This window comes from Calonectris borealis, chromosome 1, assembly GCF_964195595.1.
Source record: "Calonectris borealis chromosome 1, bCalBor7.hap1.2, whole genome shotgun sequence".
Lineage (NCBI taxonomy): Eukaryota > Metazoa > Chordata > Aves > Procellariiformes > Procellariidae > Calonectris > Calonectris borealis.
Genome location: NC_134312.1, coordinates 95297874 through 95324287, shown reverse-complemented (window position 1 = coordinate 95324287; position 26414 = coordinate 95297874). Strand labels below are relative to the sequence as shown.

Here is a 26414-nt window from a genome sequence, read left to right as displayed (position 1 = left end):
TCCTTTCTGCTTTTTTATGGAGATTCCTATGCTAGGAATGTGCACTAGGGAATGTCAGTATGAAAACTGTTGTGGATAATGGAGAGAGGTTTTTATTCCGAGCCTGCACGTTAGTCTTCACAGGTGGATGCTAGCAAAAGTTTGCTGCTATGACGTCTGATGGTACTGTTGTCTTTAGAAGACTTTGCAAAAAGATGGAGACCAATAAAATTCATGTGAAATTTTTATGTGCACAGTGAATGTATCATTGCTTTATGTAAAGTTTTGGTAATGAGATGATCTATGGTGGGAGCTTATTAAAAGAAACCAGGATGATTCTTGGAAGCAGGATGGTGCATCTAACTTCCCACTGCTGCTTTACATTTTTGGGTATGACCCTTCAGCATTACAGGGGAGTCAGATAAAGTGCTCTGTGTTTGATGATTTATTCAGGTGGTTTATGTGTGACTTAGGTTTCCTTTCTCCTGTAAATGGATATATTCCCTTCAGTATTGCAATATTCTGGAAAAGGACTGTTCATCCTTCTATTTGCTTTCAACATGGTTGATAAAAGGTGACGGTTGTTGGGCTGATTTGATGGGAGACTACACTGTGTTAAGGGGGATTGAATGCTGTCACCACTGTGCTCCACATAAAATGTCACGAATCTATTAGGTAACTTTTTTTGAAATAAAAGCCTGAACTCAATTTAAATTCAAACCAAAGACTGAAGGCAAGAGCGCTCTATCCCATCCCCCAATCAGCCAGCTTTAGAAGGTCTGATGGTGTATTTTTGAATACATAGGTCAGAGTGTGGATTTAATTGCTAACTTTAGTACTGACTCACTCTTTCTCGTATGTGCTTATGCACAAAATGAGAACATTAAGTCCAAACAGATGCAGCGGTTATGACTCTGCGTTTAAGAGCATCCTTCCTCCTGCTAGTTGCTTGCTCCAGTCTAATGTGGTGGCAAGAGCTGGGGCTCAGCCTGTGGGACCGAGCACACTTTCTAAAGCACTGTGTCCTACCCTCTTGTTCTTTCCACTTTCACCAGCTAAGTTGACCAAGTTGCATGGCTAAGCCTTTCCCTTACTTGTGGGATTTTCTTTCTCTCATTACAGCATGTTCATTCATTCATGGTCAGTTGTTGCCATATATTTTTTTTTCATTCCTTAGGTTTGATCTGTAAAGTGCTGAGCACTTCTCACGAAAGGGCTGCCATCATTTCACAGCGTGCACGGTACTCTGTAGTGTCCACGCGTGATACATGTGAATAGTCCACACTCTCGATTGCTTAAAAGGAAGGCTTCCTTCTGCCTGGCGCTGTAGAAAAGCAGCGTATGTGGTTGGCGGTAGTTCTTTGTCTGGCCATTATATGCCTCATTAAATACCGATTGTTTCTAATCTTCCTCTGCTCTCCAGTGTCTGTGAATCATCTGTGTGTAATTTTAAGAGTTTATTTTAGAGCCTGATCAAAGTATTTCTGCTTTTCTTTCGGTATATATTGGCTATTACTACCATATCATTGCTCTGCAACCTCTTTTTGTATTGTGCATGTTGGCAGTTTCTGGCAGTCTTATTCTAGAGTGTCTTTCTGTATTACTTTTTGGCAGGTGGCAACATGAAATTCAATTTTTAGAAGTGCTGCATGCCATGGATTTTCCCTCTCTCTCTCAAAAGGAGTTCAGCATATCTGAAAATTAGGCAAAATGAATCTGTGGGGTTTGCTCTCAGTAAACAATAATTCTGCAAAATGATTGCTTTCATGCTATTTTTGTTGTAGTGTGGAGTTTCTGTTTTGAGCAGTGTAATTAAATGACACCGTATTAGCCTTCCTTCCTGGTTTTATTTCTTACCCTTTCCTCTAATCCCTGCTAATCACTGTCACACATCTACAGATGTTGTAATGTCTGCTCCAGCATGGCTTAGTTGATGTAAAGAAAAATTCTGTTTCTCTTGTTTTTGACACACTTTCTTACTGGATATCAGCTGGAGCTTAGGCCAGCTCTGGTCCCAGCTCTCACACTTTTTCCTTCAGGAAAAATGTTGTTCAGTCTCTAATAGTCTGTCAAAAAGACTTGACTAATTTGGTGGAGGTGAAGACATACGTAGCTGGAATTTGCTCTTTTGCCATCAGATGGCTTCTACTGGCAGGGGAGGTGTGTCTCAGAAGGCAATGCTTTTGCTGCTCTGTAATAAGCAAGCTATGCGCCATATGTTGTCTTGCAGAATTGAGGCCTGTGACTGCCTGTATGTGTGTGTATGTATATATATGCATGTTATATATATAATACATATACTAAGTTTTCATCAGATTCTTAAAGCAAATCACCTGCCAGATTTTTAGAAGGAGCAGACGAACAGATTTATGCCAATCATAAAAAATTATTTTAAATATTCTTCCCCCCCCCAACTTCTTTCATTTTACTTTCTGTGTGATTATGATAAATGAAAGTACTTTACATAGCATGAATACCAGTCTAACTTCTTTGGATATTAAGTAGATTTACAAAGTGTGGGATTATGTTATCCCTCCATCTCTTTTCAAATCTTGGCAGAAATGGAAAAGGAGAAGGTAATTCTAATCCAAAGGGAAGTTTTGCTTGCAGTATATTTCTTCCTATAAACCTTCCTTCATCTAAATTAACTCTGCTACTGTGTAGCTGTATTTCAGGGGGAGTATAACTCTGTATTATGTCGAATGTTCTCATTCATCCCATTCACGTGGTCGTTCTACACTTTGGGACATGTGTGTCTGGAATTCTGATATTGCTGAAACTTGCCCCCACTCTGCCTTTTGACTGTGGCCGTGTTGGCACTTTCGCTAGATAATTTTTGAAAAATCCAAGAGAGGAGAAACACAAGCAAAAGTAACTATTGATTTCCCAGGAGCCTTGTACTTCGTGCTACAAGATTGAAGCACTGCTGCCAAACCAGCACAATCTCTGCTGTTCATAGGAGCATTTACAGCTGGCATATGATATTCTTTGTAAGATGCCCACATAGCTGCTGGGCACATTTTTTTACTTTATAAATTACTGAAATAATGCAGCAGTTCTGGAGCAGCTGGTCGAACTGTTTTGACACCTGCTTTTTCTGTCTGTTAGAGAAGACTGTTTTTTTCTTCTGTGTGTTCTGGGGTGTCATGGTTTAACCCCAGCCAGCAAATAAACCCCACGCAGCCGCTCGCTTACTCCCCGCCTCCGGTGGGATGGGGGAGAGAATCGGGAGGGCACAAGTAGGAAAACTCCCGGGTTGAGATAAAAGCAGTTTAATAATTGAAATAAAACAAAGTAGAACAGTAATAATAACAATGAGAACAACAACAATAACAGAATATACAAAGCAGGCGATGCACAATGCAACTGCTCACCGACCACCTGGTTTTTATACTGAGCATGATGTCACATGGTATAGAATACCCCATTGGCCAGCTGGGTCCACCACCCCGGCTGTGCTCCCCCCTCCCGGTGCAAGCACCACCCAGCAACAACCAAAGCATCAATGGGCCATCAACGCTCCTTTCACACCAAACCCAAAACACAGCACACCCCCCAAGTGACTGGGAAGAAAGTTAACTCTGTCCCAGCCGGAACCAGGACAATATCCACCCCTTATTCTATATCATCTACATCATGCCCAGGTCTCACATTTTCCAATACATTCCAATTAGTCATCACCGCTTTTCCTGCCTTTTGATATATACACACACAGAGATATCATTCCCTTAGTCCATGGGCCATCCCTCTGAAATGTCCGTTGAGTTCATTTAGTCCATGACTTCAGGTTCCATCTGTCGTAACAGTCTTTCAGGGCAGGAGAGATGGTGTGTGGTGTTGGACTCTTGCATGCTGAGGCCAGTTCTGGGCACTCGTCTGGTTCTATCATCGTTGCGCTTTGCTCGGTTTCATCGGAGTTCATTCTGCATTAATCTGGGTGATTCTTACTGTAATACTGTTAATATGGCATATGGTAACCATAGAAGTGATGACATACAGTATTATATAGTAACTAGCATCATACAATCCGGTTCATTGGCTATTTTTACCCAAAATTAAATCCCCTTGAGGTACACACCAGACTTCCCCATCCTTTCGCATTACCCACCAAGTGCACCCAGGTCCCTGAGCAAAAGCAATCCCATGGATGGGTTTTCCCTTGCCAGAGGCAGGAGTAACCCACACTGTCTTCCCCAGCATATTCCATATATGCAGGACAGGGACTTTATCCCCCTCTACAGTACGTAAGAGTTTGGATTGGGCAGGGCCAGCTCGAGTGTTGACTAGCTAGGTGACTTTTGCTAAATACGTGTCCCAATGCTTGAATGTCCCACCACCCATTGCCCTCAGTGTAGTCTTCAGCAGTCCATTGTATCGTTCAATTTTCCCGGAGGCTGGTGCATGGTAGGGGATGTGATAGACCCACTCAACGCCATGCTCTTTGGCCCAGGTGTCTATGAGGGTGTTTTGGAAATGAGTCCTGTTGTCTGACTCAATTCTTTCTGGGGTGCCATGTCGCCATAGGACTTGCTTTTCAAGGCCCAGGATGGTGTTCCGGGCGGTGGCATGGGGCACGGGATATGTTTCCAGCCACCTGGTGATTGCTTCCACCATGGTGAGCACATAGTGCTTGCCTTGGCGGGTTTGTGGGAGCATGATATAATCAATCTGCCAGGTCTCCCCATATTTATATTTCAACCATCGTCCTCCATACCAGAGAGGCTTTACTCGCTTGGCTTGCTTGATTGCAGCGCATGTTATCCACATTCATGGATAACCTTGGTCCCTTGACCTTACTTCGTTTTATTGCAAAGCCGGCCTTCAGAAGGATTTGGACTATTCTCTCCCCTTTCTCAAAAACTTCTGCTGTGCTGCCCCATACGATGATGTCATCAATGTATTGCAGATGTTCTGGAGCCTCCCCCTGTTCCAGTGTGGTGTGGATCAGTCCATGGCAAATGATAGGGCTGTGTTTCCACCCCTGGGGCAGTCGGTTCCAGGTGTACCGGACACCCCTCCAAGTGAAAGCAAACTGTGGCCTGCACTCTGCCGCCAAAGGGATTGCGAAGAAGGCATTGGCGATGTGTCAATGGTGGCGTACCACTTGGCTGCCTTTGACTCCAGTTTGTATTGAAGTTCTAGCATGTCCGGCACAGCAGCACTCAGTGGTGGCGTGACTTCGTTCAGGCCACGGTAGTCTACTGTTAGTCTCCACTCTCCATTGGACTTTCGCACTGGCCATATGGGACTGTTAAAGGGTGAGCGAGTCTTGCTGATCACTCCTCGGCTCTCCAGTCGACGAATCAGCTCATGGATGGGGATCAGAGAGTCTTGGTTGGTGCGATGTTGCCACCGGTGCACTGTTGTGGTAGCGATTGGTACCTGTTGTTCTTTGACCTTCAACAACCCCAAAACAGAAGGGTCCTCTAAGAGACCGGGCAAGGTGGACAGCTGTTTAATTTTCTCCGTCTCCAGGGCAGCTATACCAAAAGCCCACCGGTACCCTTTTGGGTCCTTGAAATACCCTCTCCTGAGGCAGTCTGTGCCAAGGATGCATGGAGCCTCTGGGCCAGTCACAATGGGGTGCTTCTGCCACTCATTCCCAGTCAGGCTCACTTCGGCCTCCAATACAGTTAACTCTTGGGATCCCCCTGTCACTCCAAAATACAAATGGGTTCTGCCCCTTTATAGCTTGATGGCATCAGGGTACACTGTGCACCAGTGTCTACGAGAGCCTTATACTCCTGTGGCTCTGATGTGCCAGGCCATCGAATCCACACAGTCCAGTAAACCCGGTTGTCCCTTTCCTCCACCTGGCTGGAGGCAGGGCCCCTCTAGTCCTGGTCATCATATTCGCTATCTACTTCTTGTAAGTATGAGTCAGAAGCCCCTTTATTAAGGTCGGAAGTGGAATCAGACCTTCTACTCTGTCTGGGGAACTCACTGGAGACTGGAGCAGCAGTTTTCCTGGAAGAACTCTCTTTTGTGGTTGTTTTTCCTTGCAACTCATGTACCCGTGCCTGTAGGGCTGAGGTAGGTTTTCCATCCCACTTCCTCTTGTCCTCTCCGTGGTCATGCAGGTAAAACCACAGGGTGCCCCGGGGTGTGTACCCACGATGTCTCCTCTCTTGAGCAGAGGGACGTTTGCTCCTAATGGCTGAGACGCTGGCCCGTGCAGGTGGGGAGCAGGACATATCCTCTTTGAGTTGCTGGACCTCCTGAGACAGTTTCTCCACAGCAGAGACACAGACCCGTAGGGAGGAAGAGAGACTTTCTTCATATTGCCGGAGTTGGCCAGCCAGTTCATCCACTGTTTGTTCCTCTCCGTCTCTCCAGGTCGTTACTGCCAATGAGTTTGCTTGTGACGCTGGTGCGCACCGTACAAACTTCCGCCACATGGGTCGGGTGCATTTGACTTCATCTGGGTCTTTGGATAACTGCTCGTTGTTCAGGTCATCATAAATCACCTCCAGCACGGCTAATTCCCTCAGGTCCTGGATACCTCTCTCCATGGTGGTCCATTTGCCTGGGTGGCATATAACATCTTCCTTGAAGGGATACCTTTCCTTCACACCTGCCAGGAGTCGCCTCCAGAGGCTGAGGACTTGTGCCCCTTGTCCAATTGCTTTGTCAATGCCCCCTTCCCTAGAAAGGGATCCCAGCTGCTTGGCTTCCCTACCCTCTAATTCCAGGCTACTGGCCCCGTTATCCCAGCATCGGAGCAGCCAGGTGACAATGTGCCCGCCTGGACGACGGCTGAAGTCTTTTCTCATATCTCGCAGCTCACCCAGGGATAGGGATCGGGTGGTCACCATCTCATTTACGGGTTCTGCCTCCTCCTCCTCCTGTTCTCGTGATGGCCCTGGTTCATCTTCCTCCCTTACTAAACGAGCTGATTTTCTTGTGCATTTTCTTTTTTGTATAGGGGCGACTGATACCGGCATGGGTTGGTTCCCTGTCGCAGGGGGCGGAGTAGCTGCCGTGCCTGCCCTGGGGGGTGAGGGAGCCGCTGTGCTTGCCGTGGGGGGTGGGGTAGCCACAGGGCCTGTTGCTTTGTCATCAGCTGCAGAGACGTTTCCTTCCCCTTGGGGGTTCCGAGTGGTGTTAAACAGGGCTGGGTAGGCGTGGGCCAGGCCCCAGCACATTGTGGTGATTTGCGTCTCCCTGGAATGGCCAGGGTGACAGCATACTTCTTCCAAATATTCTACTAATTTTTCAGGGTTCTGCACTTGTTCAGGGGTGAAGTTCCAGAGCACTGGGGGTGCCCACCGTCCTAGGCATTTGCCCATGCTATCCCACTCGCCACTCATAACTATCCAGCCTTGGGGCAGATCTCTGGATGACATTCTTAAATTGCTTACTAACCTTGGATAAAACAAAAACAATATTCCCAAGGAGCACCAATAGATGTATCTTAACTACCCAGGGATGTTCAAGGTACTGGCAAGTTATTTTAACAAAGGAGACGACATCATAGAGGAAGGTAGCGAGGGTGCCATTCTCTATTTCCTCCATAAAAAATCTCTCAGAGGAAAAGGTATAATTGCTAATGGTCTCCATGAGGTGGTACCCGAAATAAAGAAGCGGCTTCATTACAAATCCCAAATACCAAATAACCCCCAATGCCAGCATTTTAGTAACAAATCTCCCAGGCAAAACATCATTAATCACTGCAGAGTGCAGCAGACTACAAAACCCAACTCCAATCTTTAACAGGTACAGCAAAGACAGGAGCATGGTGCAGAACAAATTAATATGTTAACAGATATAAATTCCTTAATATGCTCTAATGTTGTTATCTCAACCCTTCATGCCCCACGTTGGGCACCAAAAAGGACTGTCGTGGTTTAACCCCAGCAAGCAAATAAACCCCACGCAGCCGCTCGCTCACCCCCCGCCTCTGGTGGGATGGGGGAGAGAATCGGGAAGGCACAAGTAGGAAAACTCCCGGGTTGAGATAAAAGCAGTTTAATAATTGAAATAAAACAAAGTAGAACAGTAATAATAACAATGAGAACAACAACAATAACAGAATATACAAAGCAGGCGATGCACAATGCAACTGCTCACCGACTGCGTGTCACAAACGAGGGGTGAGCCCCCCTCCCTGCCCCGCTTTTTATACTGAGCATGATGTCACATGGTATAGAATACCCCATTGGCCAGCTGTGCTCCCCCCTCCTGGTGCAAGCACCACCCAGCAACAACCAAAGCATCAATGGGCCATCAACGCTCCTTTCACACCAAACCCAAAACACGGCACACCCCCCAAGTGACTGGGAAGAAAGTTAACTCTGTCCCAGCCGGAACCAGGACATGGGGATTCTACAGGGAGGGTTTTTTTAGCTGAAAAAAAATGGCTTCCCTGTCTATTGCCTTCTAGAATTTTTGTTCAATTCTGTGCAGCTTGTCATATGAAATGAAACCAGAGGTTTGAATTTTCATATGCAGCCTATTCTTACAGTAAATAAGAAGATTAAAGGAGAGTCAGTTACCAGTGCTTCCCTTGTTTCTTCTTTTTCCTGCTGGGGCCAGGCGTGCAGTCAGGAGGTGGATTGGGTGTGTGGTGAGCTCCCAAGCATGCTGGACATGCATGTGTTTTAATGAGTTGCTGTTCCTTGTAGCTCTGATGACAATCTACAACAACAAGGCATGTTGAGAAAAGCTGTCATGAGAAATGAAGAATTAAGGGAGCTCATGTAACTTAAGTCATTGTGCAGATACTCAGCTATACCTGCTGAGGGCTCATATACAGCCCCAAAGCATATCTGAACAGTGTTGGGCAAATAAGAGACGTGACAACATGGATTAAGTCATGAATGCTTTCCAAAGGAAGCAGGGCTGTGTGATTTTTGGATGCTGGTGAGAGGGAGATTTGTGCTGTGTGCACCTTTTGGTGGGGCTGAGATCCAAAAGTTAAGCTGAGAGTTAGCCGTGGAAAGGAGCTTGTAGTACAGCTTTGTCTGAGAACCAAAAGGCAGACAGTTTCCCCAGGAATCCCCAAAACGGTGACAGGAGGTGCTCATCTACCAGAAGTCAACTCGAAAATCTCCTGGGCCGAGAAGCAAAACCTGCAATTGTGTTGAGTCAGCAGTACATGTGTTTAGTATTGACTTTTAAGCCTGTCAGCAGCTCTATCTGTTTCAGTGTGTTTGGAGCACAGACTAACTCCTCAGTGAGGGAGAGCAGGGTGAAAGGGGCAGAAGGCACCCCTGCCTTAGGATGCCTTAATGGGTAGGATAACAAAACACCTTCTTTGCATGCTGAAATGGGTGCTTAACAAGGTAAAATACATGACTTTTCCTGAATTCTGAGCTGTGTTCAAAGGTGGGACGTAGCACCCCAATGACATGAGTTGTTTTTGACCACTTACTCCCGGTGCTGTGATTTCTGATCACGTCACGCAGTAGATGATTTTGTCTTCCTAAGGTTCCTCTGAGGCAGAAAGACCTCTTCTGCTGTTTCTCCTTTTTCTCATTCTGTGATCTTCTTTGCTAACCATTGTCTTTCTCTGTTTAATTGTCTTAATCACAGTTTCCAGTATCTTTTTGATTGCTGACTTAGATACCTTAATATTTTTTTCTTTGCATAGAACAACTCCAGTTTCTTCTAAATCTGGAAAAAAGTGGATTTCGTCTGCTCTTTCACACCCTCCACCCCCTCTTACAGATGCAAAAATTTCTTCCGTTGCCCATTATGTCAGATTTCCTTCACTCCCTTTCTTATCCCCACGCTTACTATTCTCCTATTGACTTTGGCTCTTTCTTTTTGCATTGCAAGTTTTAGCCTCCTTTAACTTAAAAAAGAAGAAAAACCCAAACCCTCATCACATGTATGCAAATAAATTAATTAGCTCCAGTTGCTTCTCGAAATCTTGCTTCATCTCCCTTTCATCTCTTAAGCTCTTTCTGTGTTAATTCTCTCTCTGGTCACTCTCCTCCAGTTCCAGCCTAAATCGTCCTTTTCAGTTTCTTTTTGACACCTGGCACAGCACAGAAACTGTCAGCTGTGAAGCCTGTGCTCATCTCTTTCCAGGCAGAGCTCAGAACTGATACTTCATCCTCATCATCCTTGTCTGATCAGCTCCTTCACTTTGCAAATCTGTAGTTCCTCCTTGTTTTCCCTGATTTGTACCTTGTTTCTAGATAGCACTGCCTAACACACACAGAAGAATCACTTTGATGTTGAGAGTTCACCTCTGCTGTGGAGCTGATTCTTCCTGGACAGACTGGACCCTTAGCTTGTTTCTGACACCTTACCGTGGACCTCCAGCTTTCATTTTGAGTTGAACACGGCTAAAACAATTTCTGTTCCACTAAGCTTTTCCTGCTATCTCTCCTCTTGCTCACTGTAGACCATATTTTCACCTTATCTGTCAGCGCTGTGCCTCAGAGCACTGCTCTCCATCCTGGCCTTTCCCTCCAGCTTCAGTTCTGGACATTGTTGTCCATTTCCTTGAATTCCCCCCAGTGCTTTGGCCTTGCCTCCATGAAAGCGTGGTTCTGCCGCGCACCGTGGTGGGGAATCAGGACAGGCAAAGAGAGAGTTGTTTCTTGTTGTGGCTCTCCTGTTGGAAGTTATCTATACATGTGGCTTAAATCAAACATGCTTGGTACAGTCCTACACAGATGGGATTAAACTAATATGAGATTATTTAAGATCTCCTTGACATTTCCTCCACCTTTTTCTCTGCCCGGAATTATCTCCAAGACGTTTTCTCTTCTGTGCATAATGATTGTCTCTTAGGATCAGACAAGAGTATCCTCTATAATTGCTTTTCCTGCAAGTTCGTGAGTTGACAGAAGCTCATCCATCCACTGGGTACTGTATGTGATTTGTGGTATTGCGGTAGCCTGTATTTAATGCTATGGACTCTTATTAATTCATGATAATTTTGCATTTTATAAAACTAACTGGTCCGTTGAGAAAGGGAAGTGCTAGTGCAACTGACACAAAACTCAGCTCCCAGCTTTAGAAGAATTAGTATAATAACATTATGAAGGTCTTGCTTCAAGAGAACTAATTTTATACAAAGCATCTGCCAGAGGTAGCTTCACTGAGTAAAAGCCATCCCCTCGAGCTTTGGTGTGGCTGCTGCTGCGGCTATGTAGAGCTATTTATAGATCACTTTAAGTATTCAAAGGGTAAAGGTGTTAATTAATCCTTGCAGATCCTTGTGCGGTAGGCATGTTTATAACTACATCTTGTTAATGAAAGAACTGAGCCAGAGAGGTGAGGTGATTTGGCGAAGGCTATTCTGTACTAAATGAGAAACCAAGCCAGTATTAGAACTCTAGAGCCCTTGTCTTCTGATTAGGGGAAAAAGGTGCCTGTTTGATATGAAATTCAAATATGTCAGTGCTTGCCCTCACCCCAGACTGGAAAGCAAATTAGACATTTAAGACAGAGGAAGGCAATCGCACTACAAACTATTGCAGACCGTGCCAGCTTAGTAATAGGGGGATGCTTTATTTTCACATACTCAGTTGAAAAAAAAAACGTTTAACATTATAAAAAACAAGTCCTATATTTCAGTCTGTAGGACTGATCTAAAATGTGTGAATCTGTTTTTCAGCCCTCTGTAAACTGTAAGAAACTGAAGACTGGGTATTGAGATCATACTTTCCTTTTGAATTTACTGTAAAACCTAAGATTTTACCTGTGACATAAAACTGGAATGATAATAATCTCTATGCAAGTTTGCATTGGCATATGGGTTTTAATGGATGACTTATAATTCTTTTATCGACTCATTTGTAATTTACAGTTCATGCATTTTTTTTTGTTGTTGTTTTTGCAATAGCTTCACAAGCATTATATGGCAACCAAATGTAAACGTGACAATCTTTACTATTATTTCTCAAAGCTGCTGTTGAATCCAGTGGGAGATTTTGTCTGAGAAAGAATGGTGAAAAGTCAGGTCATTTAAACAGTCATTTAAAGAATGTAATCCTTTAAAGTTACTTTATTTCACAAAAGATGTGGTTTGCAATGAAGAGAGAATATTCTGTCCTGAACTAGGTGAATTAAGAAATAATCCAGCTACCCTACGCAGAGGCTGTCATTCAAAGCCAATCTTACTAGCCAGTATTAGGCTTAGCTAGTTTATTACAAAATTGGATGCTAACTTAGTAATTCGATGCCTTTTTTTTAATGTAGATGTGGAGGCAGTGTGTCATGTTTGTTATTCTAGGCCTTGGCCATTAAAATAATAATTTGGCATTTCAGGTTTGGTTCTTATAAGTTCTTCTTATAATATATTAAATAGAAGACTTGGAAATAACAAGACATATTGGTTAAGTCCTGGGACCCAGTTCGGGAAAGCTGGGTGCCACCAGCTCCTCAGGCTGCCCTGCAACAGTGGTTTGGCCAAGGCACCCCTCACTGGGGCGTCTCCGTTTCCTTGCTCTATGAAATGATCAGGACTATGCTGACCTCTGCTGTCAATGGCTTTTGTGGACTAGTGAGTAAAGCTGCTGGGTACAGACTACCAGGTGGTATTAAAAATATGCGTGGGACCCCTAATAAGCAGGTTTGTTTTTAGTAGCACCTACAAACTGCTTTGACTGACTGAATATGGAAGAAAGTCTCTTCTTCTAATGAACAAACACCTTTCACTGAAAGGGCTACTACTTATATATAACTTTCCAAAAGCTTGTATAGAAGGAATCGGTCTCTCTATTCCTTGCAGATCCAAGCGCACTAAAGCTGAGTACAAGCACTGTGTAGAGCACTGTAGTGACTCTTAAAGAAAAATACCCAAACTCCAGTACAGTTTTATTGGCCCTGAGTTAGACTTTTCACTGTTAGACTACCTAGTCTTGCTAGTTTCTTTGTGACTTAAAACTGGTCTCGCTGTGTCTTAGTTTTTCATACTAAAGTATCTCCAAATACTTCATTTAATGGACTTGTACAATAAAGGTTGGCCAAAGGACATGCTGAAAAGCAAACTGGCTGAAATTAGTATTTTGGCAAGCCCTCCACAGGCTGATATCCAGGCTGCCTGCTGTTCTTGCTGTGACCGCACTTACTGTCCACAGATGTCCTGGAAAGAAGAGAAAGGTAGTCACTGAGGTGGCTCTGAATCAATAAAAACTGAACTTCTAGACTTCCTTAGAAACACAGGTGAAGAGAATGAGCAGGCTAACCTCTCTGAAAGGTCTCTTTTGCCTTTTCACTCCTCCTTCACAAAAAGAATCACCAGGATAGCTTAGCGTGTCAGTCCTTAGGTCACTAAATGCATATGGGTGTTTTGCAGAGAAGTGTTCAGAGTGGGAATACTATGTGTTAAGTTTATTGTAATTTAACTTCAAAGTAGATATTTGAGTTGATCCACTTTGGGTTGAGTTTTTACTGAAAAATATGTCTGTATTGATTATGTAAAGAAAGCCAGCCCAATAAACAAACCACCAAAAAATCCCCTTTCCCCTAAACCCAGAGAGAAACAGAAATTTTGTGGCTGGACAATAATCTTCTATAAGTATTTTGTATTCAGTTCACATTGGTGCAGCAGCAGGATACAGCATTATTCCTCAACAGCTATCGTGCTGCAAACTGCTCAGGATCTCCTCCACTTCTTGTGGGCTTCCCCACAGAAACTCCTGTGACTCCTCTTTAGAACCAATGTCACTAACACCAGGAGAATTCTGATGAAAAATTGTGAACTGTGTAGCCCTGCCTTAGTCTTTATACACAAATAAATGAAAAAATGTCATCCCTGTCACTTGTATAACCCTAAAAAAGTCATCAGACTAATCCTACTATGTTATTTTTAAGCTGTAACTGTACTTTCAAAAAGATGGTTTTAAATCTATAGACAAGTAGCAGAAGTAATAGTGTATTTCTTAAAACCGCTTGCTTAAAAGGATCTTACTACTAGCCTCTTCTAAGGTGAGAGAACATTGTTTCTGCAGAATAATGCAGGAAAATGCAGAAATGCAGTGCATCTTCTGACAAACCTAGTGCTCTTTACAGCATTTGTTGTTGAGTTTCAGTTGTATTTTGGAAATGTAGGACACATTTTCTTTTCAGCGGGGACTTTGTTAATAAATTTTGAACTCAAAAAATGAACATAGAAGAAAAAGAGAATTATTTTGGCACAGGGGAGGAAACGAAGTGTTATAAACTGCATTTCAGTTCCTTTCACCTTATGATACTCAAATATACTTAAGGTTGGTTGGTTTGTTTGTTTGTTTTCCAGAAACTGTCCTATACAAAGGAAGCAATGGGCAGGTGAGCATCTGTGTTTGCCTTGCGTTTTATTCTGCCTGGAGATAACAGCAGGGCTGAGTTGTGACGTTTCGTAACCTTCTCTCTCTTTTCCTTGTCAGCTCCTGCACTGATTGGTCATGTGGGTAAGTCATTTTCCCTTTTTCAAGCCTTGTGATCGGTCCTCTCTCCAGTTCTTGCTGCTGCTGGGGTTGATTTGTGCACTGAAGATGAACAAAGTTCACCTTTGTGCAAAAAGGCATGTAGAAAAACGTGGTGGAGAAATCCTGTGGTTCTCGCATGTGACCCTCTCGCAGGCTGTCCTAGCGTGCTTGACGTGCTCAAAATATCTCAGCCAATCTGGGGCTTGTACTTTTGCTTAAGTATGTCATCACCTTGTTGGCCGTCGGGCACAGATGCAGGCTATTTACCTGAAGAGGTTTAGTGGGGGAAATCTATTTTGGGAAAGAGATGTGTCCATAGTTACTTGTGTTAGAATTCCGATTATCCTTCAGACCTTTCCCAAAGGCTTTAAGGTAGTCCTGGTCATCATTACAGAAAGCAAAAAAGTGGAATGTTTTTTAAATGCTTTTTAAAAAAACTTTTGAGAGATGTGCTCTAAAAACAGTTACAAGGGAATTGGCTGCTTGGGCTCCTCACACTTTTAACAAGGCAATAAAAATGAAAACTAGTCTGAATTGTGGCTTCTTTTTACCAAAGCAAACCTGAACTTGACCTATTATTTTCATGTCTTTTTTGAAATCAAAGGAAAACCAGTTCCAATATTATTACTCCATTCCTACTCAGAACTTAATCTAAGCTGTTATTTTTAGAGCAATTCAAACCCAAACAACCTAGTGCTGAACTCATATGAAAAATTGGCAGGTTCAATTCCCTGCTTTACTGGCCATCTAAAGCGATGATAAATATGAGTAATTCATTTACTGGGAAGAGTAATTACTTAACAGACTTTTAAAAAACCCCAACTTCCCAAATTAGGTATCCTCATAAGGATTTCATAACCACAACATTATATATTAAAATTCATAACATGAGACGATAAGGGCAAAAGTGATACCTAAGAGATTGGTTTCTTTCTGTCCTGTTGAGCTGAACACTCCTCTGACACGAGCGCTCCCCGAAGCCTCCAGGTCAACTGGGTAGCGTACATCTGTTCAGAACTTTCTGTACGAGAGTGCAACATTGACCAAACTTTTATACGCTTTTCTTTTCAAAGAGAAAATAAATTAAAACAAAAAAAAAATCTTGTCCTTGTAGTTTCTGGGTCCGATTTTTTCTCATTAGCATCAGTCATTCTCGAGACTGGCTCTTTACATGAATGGAACCACATCTTATTTACCAGAAAATGTGAATTTGGAGATACAGTTATCTCAGTTTGAATGTTGAAGACTCTGAAAAAATTCATCTTTCTGAAGAAGTTTGAGTTTGAAAACCTACTGTATCCCTCTGTGTGATCATTCAGAAAATCTAGTAAATGTGGAGATATACGAGAGGAATTAAGAGTCAACACTAATTAATCTAGAGTCCCTACATGCGCTGGGCTAAACAACCTAACAACGCAAAAAGCCCAACATTTGATTGAAAGGTGGATCAGAGAGGTTGATGTTGTACTCATACAAAAGCCATGTTATCAAGTGGCAGGTGTTAAAAGGGCTCCAGTAGACAACTGGCAAGCTTTACCCAACTCAATTCACTGTGGGGCTTTATTGCATCTCTCAAAACCACACTGCTTTTATCCCAGTATATATTACTTCAGATTGTTTGTAGCTTTAGGATGGGATCTTTGTTATCGCCGTCAGTTTAAACTTTAGTCTTACTGTATCTTTTCCTCTAAAAGTTGTTGTTTGTCTTGTGCTTGGATATGGTAGAGTTTTATTGCATAAAGAGAGTGATACAAGACTGAAGCAGTGAGACAGAAACAGGTAGATTTGCTCTGGATAATCAGGGAGAAATTAATATAATTTATTTCGGCAAAATTAAAAAAAACCCACAACCCTTATTCTAAGAGCATTCTAGGCATCTCTGCACCACAAGGTTTAAGAAGTGAGGTTTGTAAAAACATTGGCTGTCACGGGTAGCAGATGTCTCATCTAACTTCAGACATCCTCCATCAAGAGGAGTGAGTGAGCCGTCTCAGTATTGCCAACAGCCAACGTTATTATCTCCTGAGAAAATATACTCGACTTCCCAGTACGCATCAGAATAAAATGAAGACCTTTTAAAAATCTTCTGTAAGAAATCGGAGTAAGGACCTAAACCAGGATCGCTCCCAGTCCTTAAGGCACAGTGTGGGAAATCCAGCATTAAGCCCCTCCTGCACCGGAGGAGATGTGAGCGCGCTTCTGCCGTTTTCTGGCAGTGCCGTAGTCACCTGCTGACCCACACGTGCAGAGGGAGGCTGGTCCAGTGCGGGGCAACGCGATGATTTGAGCACGGCTGTATTGCCACCCAGCTGTGCCATCTGTGTCAGAATGGGCAATTGACCTGGTCTCATGTCTCAAGGGACGGCAGGACTATCCTAAAGCACCAGCTTTAGGTATCTAGCTGAGATGTTCAGGTGAGGCTCCCACATTGCCAGGGAAGGACAGGCTTCTCCAGAGGATGCCTCGAACCAGGGGTCTGACAGAGGTGCTCTGACTTGTCCTCTGGAGAACTCCAGTTTCTCTGATGACTGTGCAGAAGCAGTCATTTCAGTTTGGAGGCCTCGCACTAGGCATATTTGTTGGTCTGTTTCCTCACTGATAAGAACATAGGAATTTTTGCAGTAGGTTCATTTTCTAGAGCATAGCCCAAGCACAAGAAACCAGAAGAGTGTTTTCTTTCTATGAGCTTTGACCTATCTGTTTTTTCAGTGAAACAATTGGGGGTCTATTTCCTTAATTTGAGGCTGATCTGGAACAGAAGACAGACCCTGGATATCTGTTGGTCATTTTAACTACACTGCCTTTCTAGATTAAAGCAAAACTGTGCTGAAAGCTATGAGAGTAGAATTGAAGCTGTGATTTAAATCATTTAATACATCTCATAATCCTACTTAGAAGTCAATACTGTGTCTCTAGCTGGAAAAAGCTAGTTTCAGCTAGTTAGATGCTAGGATAGTTTTAGTGTAGCCTACAGAAAGGTGGCTTGTACTGGTGTAATTTACTTCCCAGAATAACTCACAATCCGGCATTACTGACAATTGCGTAACAGCAGGATGAAAGTTTGTTCCCGTAGGGCTAGTGCATGCATTCACGTAGTTCACGTAGGTTAAATGCTCAGCTAGCCCGGCCTTTTAAGGAATGGAGGGATTAAACTAAGTACCACTGAGGAGAAAACCTCAAAGGAAAACTAATACATGGGACGTAATCCAGATGTGTATAGAGCAGCCCAGTGGACATTGTGGAGTTTTGCCCCAGTGGGAATTGTGGGAGCACTACATCAGCTAGACTTCTAGTAATTGCTTTATTCAGTAGGTTACTGGGACTTTGCATAATGAATTTTGCTCTCTTAATTTTGGAGTATGTCTTGTGACAATAGGACAGTTGTTTTGTCTAATTCCTGGGGAGGGTCAAAAGCCAGATCTTGAGAATCAACTGAGGGCAAAGGAGTAGCACAAAATTGCTGCAATAGAAAATTATATGTCAGAGCCTTGCTTGAATGCTGTATGCACAATAACATACTGAAGAAAAGATATGGAGTATGGGATAGTTGAAAAGGATGAATATAATGCACTACTTTTTCACTTCTTCAGAAGTGAATGTCAAATTAATGTCAAATGAAATAAATAGAAGCACTCCTTTCTGAGTGGTCCTTGCTGATTCTGGACTCATTGAAATTAGTCACAATAAATCACGTCCACACCTCCTTTGTTCTGTCCATTTTCTCTGCTTTGAAATGCGTTGGAAAATTTAGGATCCATATTTCATCAGTGGTGGCAGCAATGGTTGATAATGTATCAACTCAAATTTTGTACTGTTTATCTAAGTGTGCCTCATGAAAGAAAAAAGTTTGTCTTCCATGCTGGGATCATTTCAACAGTTCAGCAGTTCTGCCTGCAGTGAAGTAGAATCATACCTCAGCTCCTTACTGTCTGCACGTGGACTTGGCAACGATGTTGTTCATTTCAGAAATTTTTGAGCATCTGCACAGCTTTACCCCATGTGAAGAGTTCCACACTGCTCCTCTTCAGTTGTATATTTTCTTTTGTGCTCCCTACTGTCAGGTAGCAAATATGAAAGGTTTGTCCTGCTTTAATTAAAACCAAAAGAGGTCAAAATTCAAGAACTACCTAAATGAAAATTAAGATAAATGCAAGTACAACTTAAAAGGAAAAGAACCTGAATACAAGGCTGAGTCTTGCATTCTGTACTTGGATAAAAATACTTCTGAATTCACATACTTACTTAGTTCAAGGACATGTGATTAAAATATTTAAAAAGGAGAAAATCAGACCAGAAAATGATTTTCCTTTCTTTGTGCAATATGAGCATTGAAATAATAATGTTTAAGAAAAATAAATGCTTGACGTAGCAAATTAGACTTTAGGACATTCAAATTGATAAACAAACTGATGGATGCCCAGAACGTGTAGTACAAATCTGAAGATGTTACCTTCTTCAACCAGAGTTGAGTTTGTGTTAAACTCTGAGCAGTAATCTAGAGAAAAATGTAACTAATACCTTTATAAAATTTCATGAAGGGGTGAAATGGTATCACCGATGCCCCCTTTGACAGGTCCAGAGTGATATTTCTCCTTAATAACACAGTATGGTTGCAGATGAAGAACTTTTTTAGGCTCCCTAGTTGCCTAGGGGTCAATGGGACACTCTGTGCTTGGGTGGACTGGAACCTATTGAGTGTTTTCCTGACATGACTGATGTCACACAGAAGTACTTACCATGGGGTTTGAAAAAGGGGAACATAGGCTGTATTTGTGAACTGCGTTTGCTGTATTAATACGTATAGGCTGTCTATAAGCACTGTTCGCTTCAGATCAACTTCTGAGGTCCTTATGGGTCTTGACTTACACCTGCCTGGATCCAGATGTCTAACAGGGCTGTATGATCTGAAACCGCTTGTTTCTGCCAAGGAAGCACAGTGCAGTGTTCGTTCTGCTGCTTAGACATCTGCTTGTGCATATTCCTTCCTGCCTACGTATGTGTGTGTTTTTATATTTTGCTTACTGCTCAGCCAAAGTGGTCCAGGGCATCACTCATGCAGGTAGGACAATAGAAATTACATTTCATATGTATGTGTCTCAGATTCACAATAAGCTCTTGCTGGAATACAGTCCCTCTACCTGGAGTGGCTCGCTTGTATAGGTATAGTTAAAAATAAAGCCTGGGCCCTGGATTAATCCTGAGGCAGGAAAAAAAATCCCTGATGTTTTAAATGGTGTGACCGTAGGGGAATTTGAATCTGTATTTACCTTGAAGAGCAGTGTGTTCAGGCAAATCGGTATATGCATTGTCGCGTGCATTTTGAGTGGCTTGCTTAGAGATACCTGGTACTATTGCTGCTTTTTTAGGAGATTAATGAAGTGAGCGTTTGAAAAATTAAAACATTAAGAGGAAGTAGAAGGCAAAAAGAAATGGATGCAAAAAGAAAGCAAACCTCACTGTTCCGGCAAAGCAATGAAAAAAGAGCGTTGTGCATAAAGTGAGGTCGGTTACAGCACAGTTTCTTAAAACTGTATTTTTATCCTCCTGAGAAAAAGGTAATAACTGTTAATTTAACCAAATTTGGTACTTGACTGGTCTTGCTTGTTTAGATTGATTAGAGTTTTACTAGGTGTTATTTAAGCCCTTGGCTTTTAATTTTCAGCCAGCTGTGAGCCAGAATTTTGTCAGAAAATTGATTAGCTCCTGGGGGCTTGTATTTAAAAGCCCCTCAGTACCAGTAAGGATATATTACCTGGCCTTGACAAGCCTGTTACTGCTTAAGGTGATGGGTTTGCTAAGCTCTAAATGACAGCGGCCTTATTCTCACCTTGCTTTTCAGCACTCTCAGGGTTGCCTCGTGGCCCGGTTTGGCCTGTGATTGCCACCGCGTGGCTATGCCGCTGCCGGAGTCGACGTTACTAACCAAAGCGCCCTCTCGGACGGAGAGCTGCCGCTCGTTTGAGTCAGTGACAGTGCGAGCGCTCTGCGACCTTTGAAAAACTGGAGAATTTTATTTTGAACGTCTATAACCAGCAATCCAATCTAGAAGTAGTACTCTACTCTAGAAAACTAATTCTAGGCTTTTCCATTTGCACACTGCTCCTCTTTTGAAAGTGTGGTTTATACCATACCATAGCATTCTCCTGGTTTTTTCTTGCCTACTTTGAAGATTTTTCCTTTAAAAACTCAAGCAACTTAGTTAACATTGATCTTGCAGGAGTGGGCGCCGGTGCCCAGGCGCTGGCCGCGGGGGCTGCAGGGGCAGCTCCTGTGAGGAGCCGCCGGGGCTGCCCCGGGCCGGACACAGCCAGTTCCAGCCGGCTCCGACCGACCCACCACAGGGCACGGCTGAGCCCCGCGGCTGAGCTGGTGGCACCTCAGGGAAGACATGTTTAAGAAAGGGCAAAAACACTGCACAGGGAGAAGAGGAGGGAACAAAAAGAAGGAGAAATGGCGGCATAGGGAACACCAAGGTCAAAGGCGGAGGAGGCACTCCGTGGCGGAGCAAGTATTCCCTGCAGGCTGTGGAGGACTCGTGCTGGAGCAGGTAGACGTTTCCTGAAGGAACTGCTGCCCCTGCAGAGCCCACACCAGGTAGAAGAGTCAGGAGTGAAGTTGAGCCTGGGAAAGGGTGGAGGTGAGGTGGTGTTTCTCACTATCCAAATCTATTTATGTGCAATAAATTAATTTAATTTTCCCCAAGGTGAGTCTGTTTTGCCCATGGAGGTAATTGGTAAGCAATCTTCCTGTCTTTATTTCAGCCTGTGAACTTTTTAATCTTATTTTCTCCCCTGTCTCATTGAGAAGGAGGAGTGAGAGAGCGGCTGGGTGGGCATTTGGCCCTTAGCCAAGCGTAACCCACCAGAAAATTGTGTCCACAATTCAGTTGGTCAGATAGCCTTTCAGGTCCTTTCCAGATGCCCTAAGTTACAGTACGCATCTGCAGAAGGCTGGCACGTATGATGGGGGATCTGTGGGCGACCAGTGCCTTCTGGGGCAGCAGCTGGAGGTCAGGAATGCCTGGAGGCCCCTCGAAGTATACCGGGCACTGACCCCTGGGCAGCTGGATCAAATCCTGTGAGTGTCAGATCGAGCTCAGAGCCTAAATTATTCTACCAAAGCAAATCACATTTCTCACTGTACCCTTCTCAAGAAAAGGGGGTTGATACAAGGCTTAGCTAATGTTTATATATGGGTTTGAGCACTTCAGCTGAGCAGAAGGCTACAAATCCTGTAGCAGAGTTGTTTCACTGCACATCACTTTGCTTTTGTTGAGGTTTTTATTCTGACCTTAATTGCACTAAACAGTTTGTATTGAGTAAAATCCCAGATTTTTTCACTTCTCCTGAAAAGTAGAATCGTATTTGCTTCTGAACATACCATCACTAAATACGATGCACTAAAACGCTTTATTTACGGATGCTGTAATTTGGTGAGGCTCTGGTATAGATGTAATCTAATGCCTGTTGAAATTGGTAAGAGTGATGCATCTTCGGAGTTAGGAGAATTAAATTGGAAAATATTTCATCTGACTAATTAATAATTACGCAATAGTTTTTATTTCAGTACTAAGATGATAAACAAGTAAGGAAACTAAATCCCTCTAAAATATAACCATCATTCTTAAGACAATCTAAATCCTTTTAATGTGGGATTTTTGGGGTATTTTTTAGCAGAAAGAAGTTGATGTTTTTTGAATGAGTTACTTGTGACGGCAATGGCAGAGAGGATAAGAGAGAATATCTTGTCTAAATTATACTTGCTAGTAAAATTTGACTTTCTAGTCTTGGAAATCATTCCAAGATTTGCTGAGGTTGTCAAAGATTCGATAGAGTTACCTTGCACTGTGCTGGCTGAAAACAGGTAGCAGTGTCCACGAGATGGAAGCAGACACAAATAACTGTACATTTCAAAGCTTGCATATAGCTCATCGGCTGTAGTTGTTCAGGAAAATACATGAAGGTTCTGTTTAAACTTTTGAATAAGTGTTTTCTGCTTTGTTCATCTGGAGATTATTTTATCTTTTGTTAATATTTTATAATTGTTAAGTAGATCTCACCCTGTCAGTTTAACATTCCCTGAACTTAGTATATTTTAATCGTTATGCACAGGACTAGCCTGTGCCTCCTGAGAAAGGATGGGTGAAAAGATTCTTGGCTTTAATAGAAAATTCATCGGATTTTCTTCAGGTCTGTTTATTGGCAAGTGTTATATGTCTGTGAGAGACAGGGAGAGAAACAGAGTTTGAGATGTTAAATCAGTGAAACTATCATATCATATGTTTGATCATATGCTTGTGCCCCAGTATCTTTAGTATGTAACTTTGGATCTGGTTGTCTGGCTGGTGCTGGAAGCCTCTGAGTTTTGGAGTGACACAGAGACTGATTATACGTCCTGAAGGAGGCAAAATATCCATCAACTTTGACTGGACTTTTGCTTGAGGACCGACTGCAAGACCAGTAATCTAGTATGTGAATCAAAAATCAGACCTGGCAAGGCTAGGAAGCATGGCTCACATAGTATCAGCACTTGCATATATTACAGTGAAGACTCCTTATTTTATGGCACAAGTATGATGACTAATAAAAAAAGAGGTCCTTTAGATGTGAAAGAAATATCTCAATGCAATGAACTTCAATGATTTTCTGAAATCTGAAGTTCAGTTTCTCTCCAGCACTTAAACTTCCAATCTTACAGATTGGGCTGTATATATTAAAAATATGACAAACCTGAAAAATCTTTTTTTCTTCATTGAGGAAAGACTTGCTTCTGTCAGAGCATGTCTCCCACTCTTGGTAACTTGCCAGTTGCTCAGGGCTTACAGAAATGGCCCCAAGGAGCTTGGGTTTACTGTAAGAGCCACGTCAAAGGTGTTAGTTTTTCTTCAGGCTGACAGTCTTCATCTGATTTTTATGTGAAATATAAATTTCCACATTTGGCCTAGAGTTGTTTTATGTGTGTGTGAATGCAATAATTGGATTTGGAAACTGATGTCTTTTGAAGCTTTCCAAATGAGCAGGGTAAAAGTTGTGATGAGAAGAACCCATCTTCTTGCAGCGATTTCAGTACAGTTATGATGGTTTAGTGCACTGGAGAGTATTTTAAAAACTGAGCGTTTTATGGAATATTACAGGTTATCTTTGTGTTTTATCTCTGGTCTTCACATTTACTTCCTTTACAGAACCGCTAGAAGGCAAAATGTGTTTTTGGGGGGGACTCCAAGTCAACTGGAATATAAGGAGGTTAGCAACCCGGAGAGGCACATGATGTGTGATGCAAGTGAACCGATATCTAAGTTGCAAAAGAGAACTGAAATATTGCAAAGCCTAATGTTTATGACGTTATCAGCAAAGTAGTTCCATAACAAATTTCTTCTGCAAACATGTTTTTTGGTGTGACAACAGAATCACAGATAAATAAAAAACTAGTAAGTCTATCTCACAATGTCCAACTTCCATTTCTGATTCTATTTTTATTTAACAGTAGTGGGACTCCAACTCCAGCTTCGGATGCTGATGTTACCACATTGAGAGGTCAGTTTTCATCTAACTGCTGCCAAGGCTGATTCTGAATTACTAGAAAATTGAGAAATTTGATGGTGTTTGGATTTCAGAAAGAGCTGTGAATTTTTCCATCTCCAAATAATGCTGTTTGTGATCTGGAGATCATGTTATATGCTGACATTATTTTGTTATTATATGAATCTTACTTGAGAAATTAGTTCTGTGCCCTTTTTACTGCACTTAACTTCATGTTCCCCAAAATACATCTACTTAGACAGAACATTAGCATTTTATTCTGATTAGTGTATTTGATACTTTTCCTGAGGCTCTTCAGGTGTTTCCTGTGTTGTTTCTGTCATGGTGATGGGCATAGGAATCAAATTTTACTGTTGGTTTATGCTTGCTGAACTCCTTCTGTGTGTATCTACATGTACGTGTGTATAAAAAAACCCCAAACAAAATAATACTGCTCTCTTTCAAACTCAGATGCAGCTGCCAATGTTCCTCCCCCTCATGAGATCTCCATTGAGAGTCCTGTGGGTGGTACCGTCCAGGAGATCGAAGATGCAGACACTACTGTGAGTGGGTTTTTTTTTTGATTCAGCGTTCTGTTGCCTTTCCTAAATAATATTGTTCATGGTCATTTGCATTTCCTAGTACTTAAAGGTGTTGTTAGCATAGTGTGTTAATACGCATTAAGATTTCATAAAAATAGGGCATGAACTTTAGAAAGTTTTAAAATAACTTCCTGGGTAGATACTTTTTCATTTGCAGAGGCTTTGCAATGCTGCTTGCCCCACAGGGAGAGAGAACAGATCAGTTGAGCTATCCAGGTGAGGATTTGGCTCGTGACATAGGACTAGGCAGGGAATGCCTAGGGCTTTTGAAAGCTCCAAGAAGAATATGGAGCATTATTATTCCTATGGAAACACAATGCACCTTAAATTGCTGTAGTAGTGTTTCAAGGGTCCATGTGGTACCATTGTGTAGGGCAGCAGAGAGGTGGCCTGGACAGCCTTGAAGATTTCTTCCGATTCTCTGCTCCTTTTCCTCTGCTGACATAGATGAACTTTTATTTATCATCTTACAGTCAACCTTACCTTGATATCGAAACAATACTCCCGACACAGGGAAGCCTACATCAAGTACTTAAAACGTCTCTGTAAAAGTGAGCTGGCTTTCAGAGGTGCTGACGACCACGTAGGTCCCAGGAAAGTATTTGCTTCCTGGGAACAGCTCCTCTGGAGTAAAATTTAAGCCCAAACTCTAGAGTCCAGCTGCAGTATTTGTGGGCCTACATGACTGAAGAAAATTTTGCAAACCAGTGGTATGAATCAGCTGGCTTTTGTTTTCTTACAAATGTGAAACTCTCACTGGATATACTGAGAAGTTTACGAAGTTGCACATGCTGCATATAAGTAGAAGCTGATTTATGGTGCTGGGTTTAACTGTGCACTGTTCTGTAACCTAGTATGGCCATAAAACAAAAACTGTACTTTTTTCTACAGCTTTCAGGGCTGACTGTGGAGCTCTGATATTGTGCTTCCAAGAATAAATACTGAATATGAAACAGGGAGACAGCTTCTGACTCAAGTCCAGGGTCTCACTTTATATTATGTATCAAGAACACTTGTGGTTTGGTCCCATGTAAACCATTATTCTTTTTTGAAACAGAAGTGCCTGAAGTATTTCTGCCTGAGCAGAGAATAGGACCGCTCAGTAAATCAGAAAGAAACCAGAATTAGATTGCTGCTGCTACAGTGTTTTATGAAGGAGAACTAAAGTTTTACTAAAAGCAGAAAGAGTTTTCACTCTATACGGTTACATCACACCTCATCATTGCTCTGTGTAGCCAAAATGCATTGCAAATTACAAGACCAAGGGTGAGAAAAACTCATCTTCTGCACTCATACGTTGACTGTACTTTTGGTTTTGGGGGACTGATAAATGATTGAAACTACGTGGAGTTGCAAACAGCCATATAGTAGCAGCACATATATGCCTGCTAAGTATGTATCTCTCAAATGCTAACTAGCTTTAAGTAATGTACCAGTCATTCTGGTCCTTAACAAAGTTATCTAGTCAAAAAGGGATGGGGAGAGGCAGAGAATTTAACTAAAAATTTTTAGAGGGTCCCTAAACAATGTATAAGTTGCTCGCTGGTGACAGCTAAACTTTCTGGAGAAAAGTTTTTCCATTTCCTGCACCATACATAACTCAGGCTGCAGTTTTGCTGAAAAAGTCTGTTTTGTTGGCTCTTTTTTTCCTTTTTAATGGGGAAAAAACAACTGCATGTAAATAGCCAAAGACATTTGGCTATTTGGCTCAAGTTAACTTCAGCCAGCCTTCCCTCTTCTCCCCCACAAATCCCAATTTTTTGTTTTAGAACAAAACCGTGAAACAAGATCTGCTTTTTCTCATGTCTTTCAGTATACCACAAGGAACAGTATACTGGTTGTAAAAATACTAAGGAACTAAACAGAAAGTGTTCTTCCGGTGTTGCTCAGTCCTTCAAATTAGATTAAAATTTGGAATTCACTGCTGCCTGTTGCAGCCATGA

At 42.4% G+C, this 26414-nt stretch overlaps 1 protein-coding gene across 3 annotated transcripts in view; it reads left to right on the top strand.

The window, feature by feature from the left end:
* Nucleotides 1–26414, top strand: part of IMPG2 (interphotoreceptor matrix proteoglycan 2) — a 69770-nt gene that overhangs the window by 18229 nt on the left and 25127 nt on the right. For all 3 annotated transcript variants that reach the window (XM_075168091.1, XM_075168081.1, XM_075168100.1), the window contains 4 exons: nt 14180–14211; nt 14310–14333; nt 23835–23884; nt 24341–24432. In XM_075168091.1, coding sequence (XP_075024192.1) covers nt 14180–14211; nt 14310–14333; nt 23835–23884; nt 24341–24432 — 198 coding nt within the window. The remainder of the gene's footprint in view (nt 1–14179; nt 14212–14309; nt 14334–23834; nt 23885–24340; nt 24433–26414) is intronic.